The 15484-nt window shown below is 65.6% G+C and overlaps 1 protein-coding gene across 1 annotated transcript in view; it reads left to right on the plus strand.

Moving 5' to 3' along the window:
* ZNF469 (zinc finger protein 469) overlaps nucleotides 1-14063 on the plus strand; it is a 47585-nt gene extending 33522 nt beyond the window's left edge. Inside the window, exon 3 of the mRNA XM_036993866.2 lies at nucleotides 1398-14063. Within this exon, the coding sequence (XP_036849761.2) occupies nucleotides 1524-12902 (11379 nt within the window). The 5' untranslated portion in view covers nucleotides 1398-1523 and the 3' untranslated portion in view covers nucleotides 12903-14063. The remainder of the gene's footprint in view (nucleotides 1-1397) is intronic.
* The last annotated feature ends 1421 nt before the right edge of the window (nucleotides 14064-15484 follow it).

Below are 15484 nucleotides of genomic sequence, written 5' to 3' on the forward strand. Positions count from 1 at the left end.
GGCGGAGTCCCCTCGCCCAAGCCACTGGCTGCAGCCCGGCTGCCCACTCACTTGGGGTCCCCACTTGCTCACCCTGCAAAGGCCTCATCCCTCATGAACAGACCCACTCCTGGCAAGTCCCTCCCTGGGCACAAGCCTCATAAGGCCCCCAGCAGCCTCATGCCTGCCTGTGCTTGTGATCCCCACTCCTTTGTGCATCCCTCTCCGCCCTACTGCCCCACACCTGGCCACCCACGTGTCCAGAACCAATGCCACCTCCTCCAGGAAGCCTCCTTCAGGGCCACAAGGTGGCCAAGCAACCTGGCCTCAGCTTGTGATCTCGGCCCTGCAAAGGCAGCAAGATGGATTCCTGGGTCTGAACTCTAAAAGCCTCTGCTCAAAAGTGGCCTCAGTCCTTGCTGTTCAATATCTCGTGGCCATATCAAGCCACGGGGCCACGTCTGCCAGCAGTGGGACTGGCTGGGATGATCCCCCGTGGGAGACAGGGAATCTTGAGTGAAGCTCCGTCTGCCTGCCTTGAGCCCCAACAGGGAGCTTTCTGGGCAGAGCTCAGGGCTGCTGATGTTCAGAGTGACAAGCAGGCCTGGGGACTGCAGGTGCCTCCAAAGGCAGGTGGCACCGTGGGGTAGGAAGCTTCTGCTCCTCCTTAAAAACCCACATAGGATGAAGCAGGTGGCCCTGCAGCCTGGAGGGGCTGACAGACCCCAACGCTTACCTGGCTTCAAGCAATGCCCCAGGAGAAACAGCTCAGCAGCCCCATGAGCTGACGGGGAAACTGAGGCCTAAGGGGCACTGGCATTCCGAGAGTGCCCCCTGTGTGCCTGGCACCTTGTGAGGTTGCATAGATTGTTGAGCCTCAGGATGGACACCCCAGTGAGGGAGGCACCATATCATGCCTATGTCCAGGGCATGGGGTCCTACCTTTCCTCAGCCATGGGTGCCACAGGGTGCCAGGTCAGACCCCAGGCTGTGTGCAGACAGCAGGAGAGGGTGCAAGGCCCCTGGACCAGGTGTGAGCCTCAGGCCTGGCTCGGGTGCACCCAGTCCCACCTTATTCCTGCAGCTCCATCAGGCAAAGGTGGCCCCTGTCCCTCCAGGACTCTCCTCTAATCCTGCCTGAGTTGTATCTCAGGACACACAGGCGGCCACCAGCTGCTGTCATCCCTGCCACGGGGCTCTGCAGGCATGGGAGCTTGTGTGCCACACAGACCCTTTCCACTCACGGCCTGGCCCATGCCAGCAGGGCTGCTCCGAAGAGGCCCCCAAACAACATTCCCTGTCCCCCTCCAGCCAGGAGCCACCCGAGATGAGCCCCTCTTCAGCCCCCATCCTGCCATAGCCACCACAGCAGTCACCAAGTCCCATGGGGCATTCTCACTCCTGTCCTCTCCCTGCAGGCTCCACTCGGGACCATGAGGACACGCTTCTCCAGGGCCCCCCACGGAGTGAGGATGCCCACCCAGTCTACTCCCTGCAGCCCTGCTTGGACCACTGCACCCTTCTAGCACCCAGACAGAGGGGCCATGCCCGGGGAGCAGCGCCACAGAGCCCCACCCCCAGCCATGACCAGGGACCTGCCGCCCTGCCAAGTAGCCAGCGGCACAGGAGGCCCCTCCCAGCCTCTCTGCGAGGACAGTGCCCCAGCCAGCAGGACCGCCAAGACCACAGGCAGCCGGGCCCAGGCCGCGGAAACCCCTGAGCCCCAGCCACAGCAGCCCAAGGCTCCTCCCCTGAGAACGCATCCCCGCAGCAGCCCCCCGGCCCCAGCACGGAGGAGCCTCGCACAGGCCCGCATGCGGAGGGCCAGCAGGGCGGACGGCAGCCCGCCCCAGCAGCTCTTTGGTCTGGGCATCTCCGGCTCACGGGCCAGACCCACCCTGGACAAGAACCCTGAGGGCCCACAGCACAAGGCCCCTGGGCCCCCAGAGGCGGAAACCCCAGCTACCCCAGAAGAGCTCAGCTGCCAAAGGTGCTTCCAGGAGACCCCCACCAACTTCACCTCCACCAACTATACCTCACCGAGCACCACCCCCAGGCCCCAGCCCCACAGAGCTCCGCAGAACAGCGGGGCTAGCCCCTGCCATCCAGCCTCCTACTCGGAATTCCAGACTGGCAGGGCCGACTTCTGGCCTCCCACTGCTGAGAACAACTTTCCAGGTGCTAGTTTTGGGGTCCTCCCCACTGAGCCGGAGCCCTTCCCTGAAGACAGCAGCCCCAGGGGGGCCTCCTTTCAGTACCGCTTCCCAGCTCTGCACGGTGCTGGCCTGAAAGCGTTCCCTGAGGACACTGCCGGGCCCAAGTATGCAGAGCGGGCGCTGGCGTTCACCTTCCCCCAGCCTCGCGGAGCGTGGCCGGAGGAGGTGGTGGGCGCAGACACAGCCTATCCCGTGCCCACCCGGCCTGCTGCTCCACCCCAACCCTGCTACCCAGGCCGGCCCAGTGGCCCCGCGCCCCCCGCTGACCTCACCCATGCTCCCCATCCCCCTGGTGCTGCCCCCTCAGCCCCCAGCCCCTTCTCTGAGAGGCCCCCTTCGGCCCATGATGGACTGGGGAGCCCCAGGGGGCCCCCAAGCTCTCTGCCTCAGAGGCACTTACCCCAGCAGGCATACGGAAGCCCTGGAGCCAGTGGGGTGGGCACTAGCGCAGGGTCTCCGGACACAGAGCTGGCCACCCCAGGGCCCCTGCCTGCCAGACTGCCCCAGCTGTGGGACCCAGCTGCAGCCCCTTACCCCACGCCTCCCCTGGGCCCCCCAGCCGCCACCAGGAGTGCGTTCTTTGAGGGCCAGCCCAGCCCAGGCCAGCGGCGTGGCCTCCCCCACAGTCCCCCACTCCCCTGGCCCCAGGCACTCCCTGCCACGGGGCCCAGTCCCCATCGAATGGAGATGCTGAGCCAGCCGCCTCTCCCCTCTGGGGCCCCGGAGTGGCAGGGGGTCAGCCAGGGAGGCCTGGGTGCTGCTGGCAAGACTCCTGGGCATGGGGAGAAGCTGACAGTCCTGAGAAAGAGCCCAGGCCAGCCCGGCGGTGGCTCCCCCGGACTGTTCCCCTACAACGGACTGAAGGACCCTGGAGCCCAGTCCCTGTTCTTTGGGGTGGCCCAGCCCCAGGTCTCACCCCGGGGCACCCCCGGCCTGCCCCCTCCCAGGGTGGTGGGGGCCTCGCCCAGTGAGTCCCCGCTGCCCTCACCTGTAACCAACACTGCGGGCAGCAGCTCCTGCTCGTCACTGTCACCGCTGTCCAGCAGCCCGGCCAACCCCAGCTCGGAGGAGAGCCAGCTCCCTGGCCCACTGGGGACCCCCATCTTCTTCCACGCACCCCCGCCCCCGCAGGAGAGCTGCAGCCCCTTCCCGTCCCCTGAGCCCTCGCACGCCATCCCCATTTGCTGCCAACAAGAGCCGAACAAGGCCTTCCCTTTTCCTGCAGATGAGCTGGGGGCTAAGGGCGCCTTCCCAGGCCTCGGGGAGGCCCCGTTCCCCAGCACAGGCCCTGAGTTGGGCAGCGGGGGGCTGGAGGGCTTCCCCCAGGAGCCACCCCCCTACTCTGCACACCACTTCCCCCTGAGCAGCGCCAGCCTGGACCAGCTGGACGTGCTGCTCACCTGCAGGCAGTGTGACCGCAACTACAGCAGCCTGGCCACTTTCCTGCAGCACAGGCAGTTCTGTGGCCTGCTCCTGGCTGGGGCCAGGGATGGTGCTCAGCAGCCCCCGGGGCTCCCCGTGCCCCCAGCTACCCACCCCGTGCCGGCCACCCCCACAGCACCAGCCAGCGCGGACCCGAGCCTGCTCAGCCTCGCCAAGGGGACCCCCTTCCTGCTGGGTGGGGATGTCCCCACTGAGGGCAGAGACGACCCCCTGAGGGCAAGTCTCCTGCCCAGCCTGGCCGCCACCCCCTTCCCACTGCCTGCCTCTGACCTGGACCTGGAGGACGATGCCAAGCTGGACAGCCTCATCACGGAGGCGCTCAACGGCCTGGGGTACCAGTCAGACAGCCCTGAGATCGACAGCAGCTTCATCGACGTCTTCACCGACGAGGAGCCTTCTGGCCCCAGAGGTCCCAGCACCGGGCAGCCCTCCAAAACCAGGGCGGGGGCAGCACCAGAGAACAAAGCCCACCCCCCACTCCCACCCATGGCAGCCCCACCAAGGCCCCAGGCCCCCCGCCCTGGGGATGGCCACGACCCCACCCACAGCAGGCCCAAAACCCGCTCCCTGGGTCCAGCATCTGTGGGGCCAGATGGGGCCGGCCTGGCCAGCCAGCAGAGGAGAGGGAAGCGGTTTAAGGTGTTGCAGAAAGAGCTGGGCGCAGCCAATGGCGTCAAGAGGCCGGGCAGGGGTGCCAGAGCTGCCCGCCTAAGGCCCAGGAGGAAAGCAGGCAGGGCTGAGGCGCCCCCGTCCTGCCCCCAGGACCTCGGAACCCAGGTGCCCAAGAGCCCAGCAGATCCCCACGGAAGAGCACTCCCAGTGGAGACCAGGAGTGCCAAGCGCCTCCGGCTGTGCCCCAGGAAGGACTCCCGGAGGCGGCGGGCTCGGGGCACCTGGAGCAAGGAGCTTATCCACAAGATCGTACAGCAGAAGAACAAGCGCCTCCAGGACCAGGGACCCAGCGCTGCAGACGCCCGGCACCAGGACTGTGCCTCCGAGTCTGAGGACGAGGGTGGCGCGCGGCCCCGGGGCTCCCGCTGCAGAGGCCAGCCTCGCCTCGGCTGCCGGAGGCCGCGCAGCACCAAGGGCAGGGAAGCGGCTCTGACCCCGGGGCCCAGGGAGAGGAGACCCGAGCGCCTCCTGCCGGTTCCCACCAGCGCCAGGACCCCAGATAACCATCCAGTATTGGACTTCCTCCCAGAGACCAGGAACCCTGAAACTGCTGAGGAGCCCCCGCCTGGCACCACAGAACTACTCAGAGAGGATTCCAGCCCTTCTCCAGCCACCCGTGTGGGAGGAAGCCCCTGCCCTCCCAGCCCGGAGCAGCTGCAGCCCGGAAGAGAGGGCGCCGTGCCGCCTCACAGGGGCTCACCAGCACCGTGTGCAGGCAGTCACCTGGGAGCCCCCCAGTACATGGAGCCCCCCACCTCCCAGAACAAAGAGGAGATCCCTGCACACCCACCGGGAAAGCTGCCGGTGCCCGTCGCTGACGCTGCTGATGCTGCCAGCCCCAAACCCAACGTCCTGTTTCTGAAGCCTCCTGATCTTGGTTGTGACCCTGCTCTTCTTAATGGACACTCCACGGGGGTTTCAGCTGCCAAGAGGGGATCCCAACCCTACAGACACTCCCCCAGTGAAGTGTTTCTTGTACCCAAAGACCTGGTTGGCTGTCTACACAAAGACCCGTGCTCTAAGCCCTTCGTTCCCGACACTCTGCCAGCCAGCAGTGCACACCTTTGCCAGGACGGTGTGGATGCCAGTTCTCCGGAGCCAAAACTGCCCAGGAACCTGCCCTGCACAATCGACTCAGACCCAGGAAGAGCCGAATCGCCACTGTCCTTAGAGACCACACCCCTCTTCTCGGGGCTGCCCATGGACAGGTTCAACCCACCCATCTACAACAGCCCATCTGGAGGCGGGGACACACATTCATCGTGTGTGCATGCTGACCCTCCCCCAAGGAAGCCTGGGTCGGACCCACTATTCCCTTTGTTTCTGCCGGAGAAGGGCTGGTCCCTCCTGGAGGAAGTGTCCTCAATACTTCCCTGCCATACGGGCCATTTTCCTGACCCCTCAGGGGAAAAGGCATTCACTGAGACGTGCCCCGGTGGAGGCACTGCGACCTCCAGCACCCCCTCTTTGCCTGGCAAGGTCAGTGAAGGTAGCATCCCTTTCATGAGCAACCTGTCTGAGGATGAATTAGAGATCAAAAGACTGGTCACCGAATTAGAAAGTCAGCTGCGAAGTAAAGGTGCAAACGAGGCCTCGGGGTCGCTGTGCAGAGCTGGGCACACAGACAGGACGCACTTGGGCACAGCCGTCCCACCGCATGTCCCCCAGGCTGCCTCGCCCCAGAAGGATGCGTCCGCCACAGCCAGCCTCACCAGTCTCAGGGAATTAAGTCTGCATCTGAAAGAGGCGGACAAAGCCATGGTCACCGCAGACAGGACCCCGGGGCACCCCCGGGAGGACTGGTCCTCATCCCACCAAGGGGAAGGGGAAGCAGCCCTTCTCCCGCGTGCCTACACAGACATGGTTCCTGGGGCCCCCTTTGACCCCACTGGGGCGAGCTTCAGTTTCCAGCCAGTGCAGAAAGCCAGAGTCTCTGGAATGGAGCCCCCCGAGGCAGAAGGAGACTGTGGGGTCTGCCCGGAAGCCTGCGTGCCCGGCCCCAGGGAGCCACTCGAGCCCCCGTGGGACATAGGGAGTTTAGCAAAGTGCAGCCCAAACCATGAGCCTGTACTTCCTAAAAATAACGTGGCTGCCAGAATACATCCCCGCACAGCCCGCATGCGGCAGCCTCCCTGTCCTCGGGGCGGAGGGCTTTCCCCAGGATCCTCCAAGGAGCCCGGGCCCTGCCAAGATCCCCCTGAGCTGGAAGTGCTAGGCAGTGCTGCTGCCCACTTGGCACCTGACCTGGCATTCCGGGGTGCCACCCCACCCTCTGGTGTCAGTCACAGCGACACCTCCAAGGGACACCCTGTGAGCAGAGCAGGCGGGCCAGAGAGAGCAGGATTCCTCCACCCTGTGGCGGGGGGCGCTGACCCTGAGGGCAGTGAGGGTTTTGCACCCATAGAGGCCTCCTCAAGTCCTGCCTGCACGCCCCTCGCCAGTCCTGGCAGGAGGCCCCCAGACCCAGGTGCGAGCCCCCTACAGCAGCTCCAGCTCCTGGTGGCCAGAGCAGCTGAGAGGGAAGAAGATACCCGGGACTTACAGGGGCCCCCAGGTGACACCCAGAGCCCTCGGCACAGCAAACCCTCAGACTTGGAAGGGAATGGTGTGAGAGGTGGGAACAGAGCCTGGGGCTGCCTGGGGGCTGTGCAGATGGCAGCTGTCCCTGCCGAGACCATACGGCAGCTGGGTCCAGAGGCAGATGGACACCCTGGCTCACTGGGCCAGACAGAGAAGCCTGATAATAGGGAGGGCCCAGGGGTGCCAGGGGGCCTCACCGCAGTCCATGCCAAGCCTGGAACTGCCCTGGCCAGGCTGGCCAGCGGGGAGGACCAGCCGCCGGAACTGCTCCAGGGAGGCAGGGTGGTCTCCAGCCCTCAGGAAGGAGCATGCACCCCAAGCCCTATCTCCTCTGAAGTGGAATCTTTGGTCCCGGCTTGGGCAGCAGCTCGAGCCCAGAATGGGCCTAAGGACTGGACCCCAGAGGCAGTGACCAACCCAGGCCTTGAGAAGCATCTGCGGCTCACTGGGGAGAGCCCAGAACCTCCTTTCGGGGAGCTGGCTGGCCGAGCCCCTTCTCCCACTTCTGCAGCCAGCCCAGTTCCCCACAGCCTCCAGCACCTACCGGGGGAAGATAATCCCACAGCCCCTTCAGGTGAGCTGACAGCGCCGCTCCCAGCACCGCCACGCTGTAGGGACCCAACCAGCCTACAGCCTCTGCCAGCCCATTCTCCTGCCCAGACACCTCCAAAAAAGAACAATGGCACCCCAGCCCCCACAGATGGTGAGGTTGGGAGACATCCAGCAGCACCCCCATCTTTGAGGACAAGCGCCTGTGGCCTTGAGGACAGCCTGGCCCGCCGCCCCCTCCTGAGGGACCACTGCCCCCTGGAAGACCCTCCCAAGGGACAGCTCAGCTTCCCCAGTGTCCTCACTGCCACCCACAGCAGGGACCACCCTGAAGGCCACCTGCAAAGAGCCCTGGAGGATGCCAGAAAAGAGAGGCCAAGGGTATCTCCTGCCCATGACACCCTTCCACCCACAGGGAGGGCCGTCTCTGCAAAAGTGACCATCAAGGCCGCTGCCCTGCCCTGCACCCCCGGCACAGAGGGCATGGGGGCAGTCAGAGGGCCCAAGGCAGGGGGTCCAGGCCCCCACTACCAGGAAGCCCTACCCAACACCTGCCCCAAGAGGACGTCCGAGCACCCATCCTCAGAACCCCCAGGCAACAGGGCAGACCAGGGTGTCAGCACTGTGCCCGCTGACCTGTCCACACTGCAGGGGGCTGCAGGGCCAGATTCCCATGTCTGCCAGCAAAGTGAGGCAGGGACCTGCTTCCCAGGTCAGGAAGACCTGGGGACACCTGGAGCCAGGCACCCCAGCTTCACAGAGGTGTCCGAAGCTGGCATCAGGGCCCCAGTGGCCACCTGCCCCACCTCGGAGCTCCGACCGGACAGAGCCATGTCTCTGAGCGGTGCGACCAGTGGCTCCAGACCCAGCTTTCCACAAGGCCTTGGCAATGCTCTCCACCACACAACCCAGAGGGCCCCCCTCAGTCCCCAGGACCCCAGACAGGAGCCTCATGGCTTTAAAAAGAAGCCTATGGCCACAGAAAATGGCCACTGGAAGGACCAAGCCACTAGCAGGCAGCCCGTGACCTGTGAGGTGTGCTCGGCTTCCTTCCACTCAGGGCCAGGCCTGAGCCACCACAGAGCCGGGCAGCACGGGCTGCACAAGGCTGCTGCCTCCCAGCCCAGCCCACTGGCCCCTCCCATTCCCCAGGCCCAGGAGCCCCAAGCCCAGGTGTGCCGGCTCCCCAGGAAGAAAAGCCGCAGGGCGCCTCGGAAGGAGAAACCCAGGTCTGTGATAATCGGCCCCCACCACGCTATGGGGCTGCCTCCCGTCCTCAGCTCCCCAGCTCCTGAGGACACCCCAGGTTCTGAGACATGCACGGGGCTTACACAGGGTTTTGGCATCCTGCAAACACCAGGATATCCCCCCAGCCAGGAACCACAGCCTCTGGGCCTGGCAGAACCAGGGGTGGACATGAGGCCTGCAGAGTCCAGGAAACAGGGCCTGCTAGAGAGGGGCAAGCCCCAACCCCAACAGGCAGAGAGAGGCAGCCAGAGGCGGGGCAGAGCCCGCTGGGACTCCCCCAGGGAGTCAGAGGGGACATCAAATGACAGAGACAGAGAGAGAAAGCAGAGTGCCAGAGGGCTCTGGGACGAGAGCGAGCCTTGCGATGTGATTTCAGATAGAAGTGGCTGGAATCCGTCGACTGCAATTGCCAATTACCCGGCCCCGATGAGCCGCTGCCCCTCACCAGAGGCAGAGCAGGAGACAGATGTCCCACAGCTGCCTGGAGTGGCCCCACCGGGGCCGGAGAGGACAGAGGGCACAGCAGGCGTGGTCCCAGAGGCAATGCTGGTACCAACGTCACCCAGGGATTGGATGGCCTGTCCAGGGAGGAATGGGGGGCCACGCCCTGGGGAAGGGCCAGAAGTGCAGAAGCCTGCCTTGGCCAGGGGGTGCTGGGGGCCCACAGAGACCTTGACAGCGGGCGCCTGCAAAGAGGCATCGCAGGCAGCCCAGGCTAAGCCTGAAGAGGACAGCAGAGTGGCTGAGAGTGGGTCAAGGCAGGGTATTTGGGAGGAACCCCAGGCCCCCTCAGGCCCCCCAGGCCCTCCAGAGACTTGTGCTTCAGAAGCAGACGGTGCTGTCAACAGCTTCCCCCAGGAACCCCCGCGAACCCCAGAAGCCCAGGCCAGGATCCAGGAGCAGGAGGACGCCACCCCCAGAGTCTCCAGCCTGGATCTCGGAGACCCTCTGAGCTTGCTTGACGACGAGGCCTCTTTCTCCCGGCTCTTCCCGCTGAGCAACCGCTTTACCCGGGTCAAGAACCCCCGTGTCTACGGGAAGCGCTGTAAAAAGCCAAAGAGCCCACCGCAGCAGGAGCCCCTGGAGGAGGCTGGGGGCAGCACTGTGCTGGCCTCCATCCGCCTGCCCACAGACCTCAGCGACTCGGGCTCGCTCTGCCTGTCCCACGAGGACCCGTGGGGGGACCAGGCCACAGATCTGCCCGAGTCCTTCCTGCTGGAGGGCTTTCTCAGCAGCAAGGTGCCTGGCATTGACCTCTGGGCCCCTGGCCCCAGCCTTTGGGCACTAGAGCCTGACCCGGGGTTAGACTGTGCCAAGGAGGTGCCCTCCCGAGCCTCAGACCCCCAGTCGGAGAACCTCCCGGAGCTGCACATGGTCCCGGCAGCTTGGCGAGGCCTGGAGCTGCAGGCCCCCACCGCCGACAGCAGCTCTTCCCTCGGGGCTGCGAGCCCCGAGCCCCCCGACCTGCAGCGAGAGCACTACGATGAAAGCCCCCCAGGGCGCACCGCGGAGCCCGAGATGCTCAGCACCGAGCCTGACCCTCAAGGTCTGTGCTTGCTGGGACCCTGCGAAGACCCTGCGGGAGGCCCCGGCACGAGCTTCTTCGACCCCGGGGTCACAGGGGGCTCTCAGGGCCCCCAGAGCAGAAGGACAGAGGACAGGGCCAGGGCAGGCCGGGGTACAGGCCGGGCCCGGCACGCCAAGGCTGGAGGGGGGCCCTACAAGTGCAGGGCCTGCTTCCAGCGCTTCCGCGGCCCGGGAGAGCTGGACCTGCACAGGCTGGCCCACAGCCCCTCGCCGCCCCCCACCTGCTACATGTGCGTGGAGCGCAGATTCGGCTCGCGGGAGCTGCTGCGGGAGCACCTGCAGGAGAAGCACGCGCAGAGCAAGACGGGGCGCTGGGCCTGCGGCATGTGCCTGAGGGAGGCCTTGGACGTGTGGGTGCACAACGAGCACCTTCGAGAGCACGCCCTGCGGTTCGCCCGCAGGGGCCAGGCACGGAGGCCCCTGGGGGGCCTGCCTGGGTGCTGGGAGGCGGACGGCAGGGGCACAGACTGCCTGGGCGGCCCCTCGGGGCGGGCGTCCACACCCCACAGGGGCAAGCTCTCGGAGGGCAGGGCCAACGCAGGCGCCACAGACGCGCCGCGGCAGGAGACGGGGGCGGGCAGAGCAGTCCCCAGCCAGAGGGCGAGGCCCAAGGCCCGGGGCTCAGACCGAGATGGCGCCCGGAGCCCCGACGGTGCGCTGGCCCACGGCAGCCCTGCGGCCTGCGCCAGCCCCACGCCGCCGGGCAGCTCTGCCCCTCTCTCCGGCTCTGCCGAGACGCCCCCCGGCCCGGGTCCCGGGCCCCAGATCGACGGCGAGACCCTGCTCCGAGCCGCGCGCGTGCACGGGGACTGCAGGGACCCCTCCCGCGACTGCCACCACTGCGGGAAGCGGTTCCCCAAGCCCTTCAAGCTGCAGCGCCACCTGGCGGTGCACAGCCCTCAGCGCGTCTACCTGTGCCCCCAGTGCCCGCGGGTGTACCCTGAGCACCAGGAGCTGCGCGCGCACCTGGCGGGGGCGCACGGGAGGCGCGAGGAGCGGGAGCTGCAGCACACGCCGCTGTACGCCTGCGAGCTCTGCGCCGACGTCACGCTCACCAGCCGGCGGTCCTTCGCCTGCAGCTCCTGCAACTACACGTTCGCCAAGAAGGCACAGTTCGACCGGCACATGGACAAGCACCTGAGGAGGGGTCAGCAGCCCTTCTCGTTCCGCGGCGTGCGGAGGCCCGGCACCCCCGGGCAGAAGGCGCCGGCCCGAGAGGGCACGATGCCCAGCAAGCGGCGCAGGGTGGCCGTGCCCAGCAGTGCCACAGAGCCCAGCATGAACAGGCCCCCGGCCCCAGGCAGCGAGGGATCCCCCTCATCCCAGCTGCAGCCCTGCCTGGAGGCAGCTCCCAGGACCCCAGAGAGGCCGGTAGGTCCTGTGGGCCACCCAGTCTCAGGGGGCAGTCCGCCCTCTGACCTCCCGGACCTCCTGCCCCCGTCTCTGTCTCCTTTCCCCGCAGCCTTGGCTGATGACAAAGATGTCCAGAAGCCGGACAGGAACACCCTGGAGGGCTCCGAGGGTGAGGCTTCCCCGGGCAGACCTGGGCCTCTTCTCCAACAGATTCTCCCACTCGGGGGGTCCCTGCCCCGGCCAGGGGCCAGACACCAGGATGAAGAGGAAAGAAGGGCTGCTGGCCCATTCTCAGGGAAACGCAGGACCCCAAGTGCCCGTGGCCATACCCCAGAAGCCCCCTCCCCGCTGCGGAAGGAGAAGCAGGTACCCACGTGCCACATGGCACCTGAGGCGGGCAAGGGGGGCCCCTCCCACAAGGGCAGTGCTACCAAGCCAGGGGGGTGCCAGAGTTCATCAAAGGACAGGTCAGCCTTGTCCACCCCCAGCAAAGCACCCAAGTTCCCTGTGCAACCAAAGAAGGCTGTGGCCAGCCCCACTGCTAGAGAGCTAGCCCACGGCATCGAGGACAGGCCAAAGCCCACCACCCCCAGAGCCAAGCCAGGCCCCAGCTCCCATGGCGGTGGAGGCCCCCTGCACAGCACCAAGACAGCAGGTGGCAGCCACCCTGGGCCAGCCGGCGGGCAGCTGCAAAGCGAGACAGCCACCACCCCAGCCAAGCCCACCTGCCCAGGCCGGGGCTCTGCCCCAGCCAGGGGCCACCCCAAGGGGCCAAGGAATGCCGGTGGCCAGGGGCCCCGAGGAAGCCTAGGCCCCCAGGATGATGGAGAGGTCAGTCAGAAGAAGAAAAAGGGCCGGGCCCCAGGGCCAACCAGGAGCGAAAGTGTGAGGAGCTTGGGGAGAGTCCACCTGGTCCCTGAGAAGCCCCCCCGGCTCCCCCGAAAGCAGGCGACTCCCAGCCGCGTGCCCCCAGCCAGGCCCAGGCCCAGTAGACAGACCAGCCCATTGCCACCCCAGCCCTCGGAGCAGCAGAGGGCGGAGCCCAGCCACACCCACGGGGACTTCAAACACAGCAGGGAGGGGCTGGGCAAAGCCGTACCCCAGGCAAGACCCCCCCACAGACCCCCCAAGAGGGGCAGAGCTGTCCACGGTGCTGAGCCTGCCAACCCACGCACCTGCCGCACTGCCGCGTCCCAGAGTGACCTCCTCAGCCAGCTCTTCGGGCAGAGACTGACCAGCTTCAAGATTCCTTTAAAGAAAGATCCCCCTGAGTAATTTATAGGAGCAGGCAAGTATCTGGGAGCAGGGCTGGAGGATGACCCAGCAAACGGGAGCTCCTGTCCACACTGGCAGGGCTCAGCCCTCCAGGAGTATGTGCCTCGTGGCCACCTGACTTATGCCAATGCTCAGACTTTGGTGCTGGAGCTGAGCCTAGTGCCCTGAGCAGGGCCTGGGGGGGACACCATCCCCTTCTAGCTGGGAGGGGAGGGGGAGGGGAAAGCCAACTGCAGCCCTTTTGAGGGCAGGTGGGTGTTTCGTCTGTACTGAGAACTTAGGAGAGAACAGCTCAGCACCACCGCCGCCCATGTGCCCCATTGGCACAGAGCCCCTCATCTGAAGGTTTGCACAGGGTCACCCTCCATGTCATTGGCAGGAAAGTAAGGTGAGGCAGCTGCTGGACGGATGGCAGTGGGCTCCCTCTCTGTGTTGTCGCTGCTGTTGCTGGAACCCCAAAATGACCTTAGACGCCAAATCAGGGGCAGCTGTTTGGGAGATGCCGGCCCCCCTTCTCTGACCACAGGGCCACTTTCCATGCCACTGACAGAAACACCAGTCTGCAGTGCGCCTTGACCCCTGGGGACCCGGTCTCCCCCGCACACACACCTCTGCCGTTAACCTTTCTGGAGCCTTGCTCCTACACGGAGCCCTCAGCTGCAAGTATCCGCAATTACACTCTGAAGTTTCCGGTGCTATTTTCATGTTGCAATGTGAATACAGGCTGCCCTGGTTTGATTTACCTAGGAGACTGGGCGGGCAGGTGGGGTCGGGAGGCCCATGGGCACCAGCAGCCAGCCCAGGGCTCTCGCCGGGTCCCCGGCCACCGTGGAGCAGCCCCATGGCACACTCGGGTGTGGCACTGCCGCCTGGTCAGGGAGGCCTCTCGTCCTGATGGCCCAGGGATCTGGGCTTTTCCATGTTTTCGAAGGGGAAGGAGGGTGGGAGGTCTCCTTTGGTTACTCTGAGGCTCGTGGTTGTTTCGTTCTGTTTCTTGCTTTTTTACCTTGAGTGCAATGTGTACGTCAAAGGTTTTTATTTTGATTTTTCAGAAGAGACTAAATAGGGCCCAAATCGCCATTCTGGAAGGTGTTGGTGCCACTCAGATTGCCTCTTTAGTGCTGATGAATAAAACATGGGGAACTCTGACATTGTACAAACCACAGTGTGCTCATCTGGCAATAACATCCCACTGTTTCCACAGAAAGCCTCAGGTGTGGCCTCTGCCCCCCCGCCAGCCCCACTCTGCCTGCCCCACTGTAGCCCAGGACCTAGCTCATAAAGCATTGGCTTACCTGCCACCTCTGTCCTGTCACTGGGGCTCCCTGGCCCTGAAGAGCGGCCCGTAAGCAGCAAAGCGGTCCCACCAGCCCCACCGGGCTCGTGAACATGGGCACAGACAATGCCACGGTGGTTTCCGAGCTTCCCGGCTCTGGGCTAGGAGCTCTTGGGGGCAGGGCAGGAGATTATGTGTGGGTAGATAATTAGCACAGCTCAGTTTAGGGGACCCAGGAAGGCAGCAGAGGCAGCGTGGGGGTTCGACCTAGGGGACATTCAGACCCCTAAGCCTACCACGTCCCAAAGACACCCTCAAAGACCCCAGAGTCCAGGACAAGCACCTGCAGGGCCTGGGAACGAGGGGCACAGCTCAAAGCAGGTGCCCAACAATCTGCGCTGAGGAGGGGTAGAAGCCTCATCTCCGTGCCCTTTCCACGGGGGGGGGGGCCCACCTGTGAAGCCACAACTGGGCTCCATGACTCCTGCCCAAGCCCACAGGGCCCCTGCCCACCTGCACACTCCCCTACCCGCCCGGCTCACCTTCCTCAGGCCAGACACGCCCTTGCCAGGTCTCAGCCCGCACCCCACCCCGTGCATGCACCCACAACCCTGGGCAGGGTGCCTCGTGTTTACATGCCTACTGTGTGCTGCAAAAAGAGCCAGATGCAGCGCCTGACTTCAAGGGCCTCCAGACAGGTTCTGCCCTGGGTAGGAGGCTTTGGTGTCCTTGCAGGGCAGGGGCAGCTGCGAGAGCTGCGTGAAGGGGCGCAGGGTTGGGGCAGGTCCAGTCAGCCACGTTGAATAAAGGCTATCTGGGCACGGAGACTGTGGGGCCCCGTGGGGCCGGGGGCGCTCACCACACCTGGGCCAGGCCGCCCGAGGCCATCGGCCTCCAGTGACCCGGAACGGGATGTGGGCCCCGCCCCAACCTGAGAACCAGGTGCGCTGACCCGCCTGGCCAGCAGGTGGCAGCATTCGCCCAGCGCGGTGGGCAGGACAGCCCCAGGCCAGGCCCTGGCGACTGGCCACGCCCAAACACGACAGACACGTGGGCGCAGACCAGCTTACTGCACACGCGCGTGTGCGTTCACCCACAGCCTCACACACGCCGACGTGGGGCACGCGGACGGACCACACAAACACCCGCCCCACCCCACCCCGGGGCACACGGCGGCATGGTGGCTGGAAGGGCGTTGGGAGTGAGGAACCCGGCCCTGGAGGGGTCCCAGGCATGCGTCCAAGGGCCCCTCTTGAGCTGTGGGAGTGACCCCACACGGACATTCCGCAGCCGGGGAAACACCGCC

Source organism: Manis javanica, chromosome 17, assembly GCF_040802235.1.
Source record: "Manis javanica isolate MJ-LG chromosome 17, MJ_LKY, whole genome shotgun sequence".
Taxonomy (NCBI): Eukaryota; Metazoa; Chordata; class Mammalia; order Pholidota; family Manidae; genus Manis; species Manis javanica.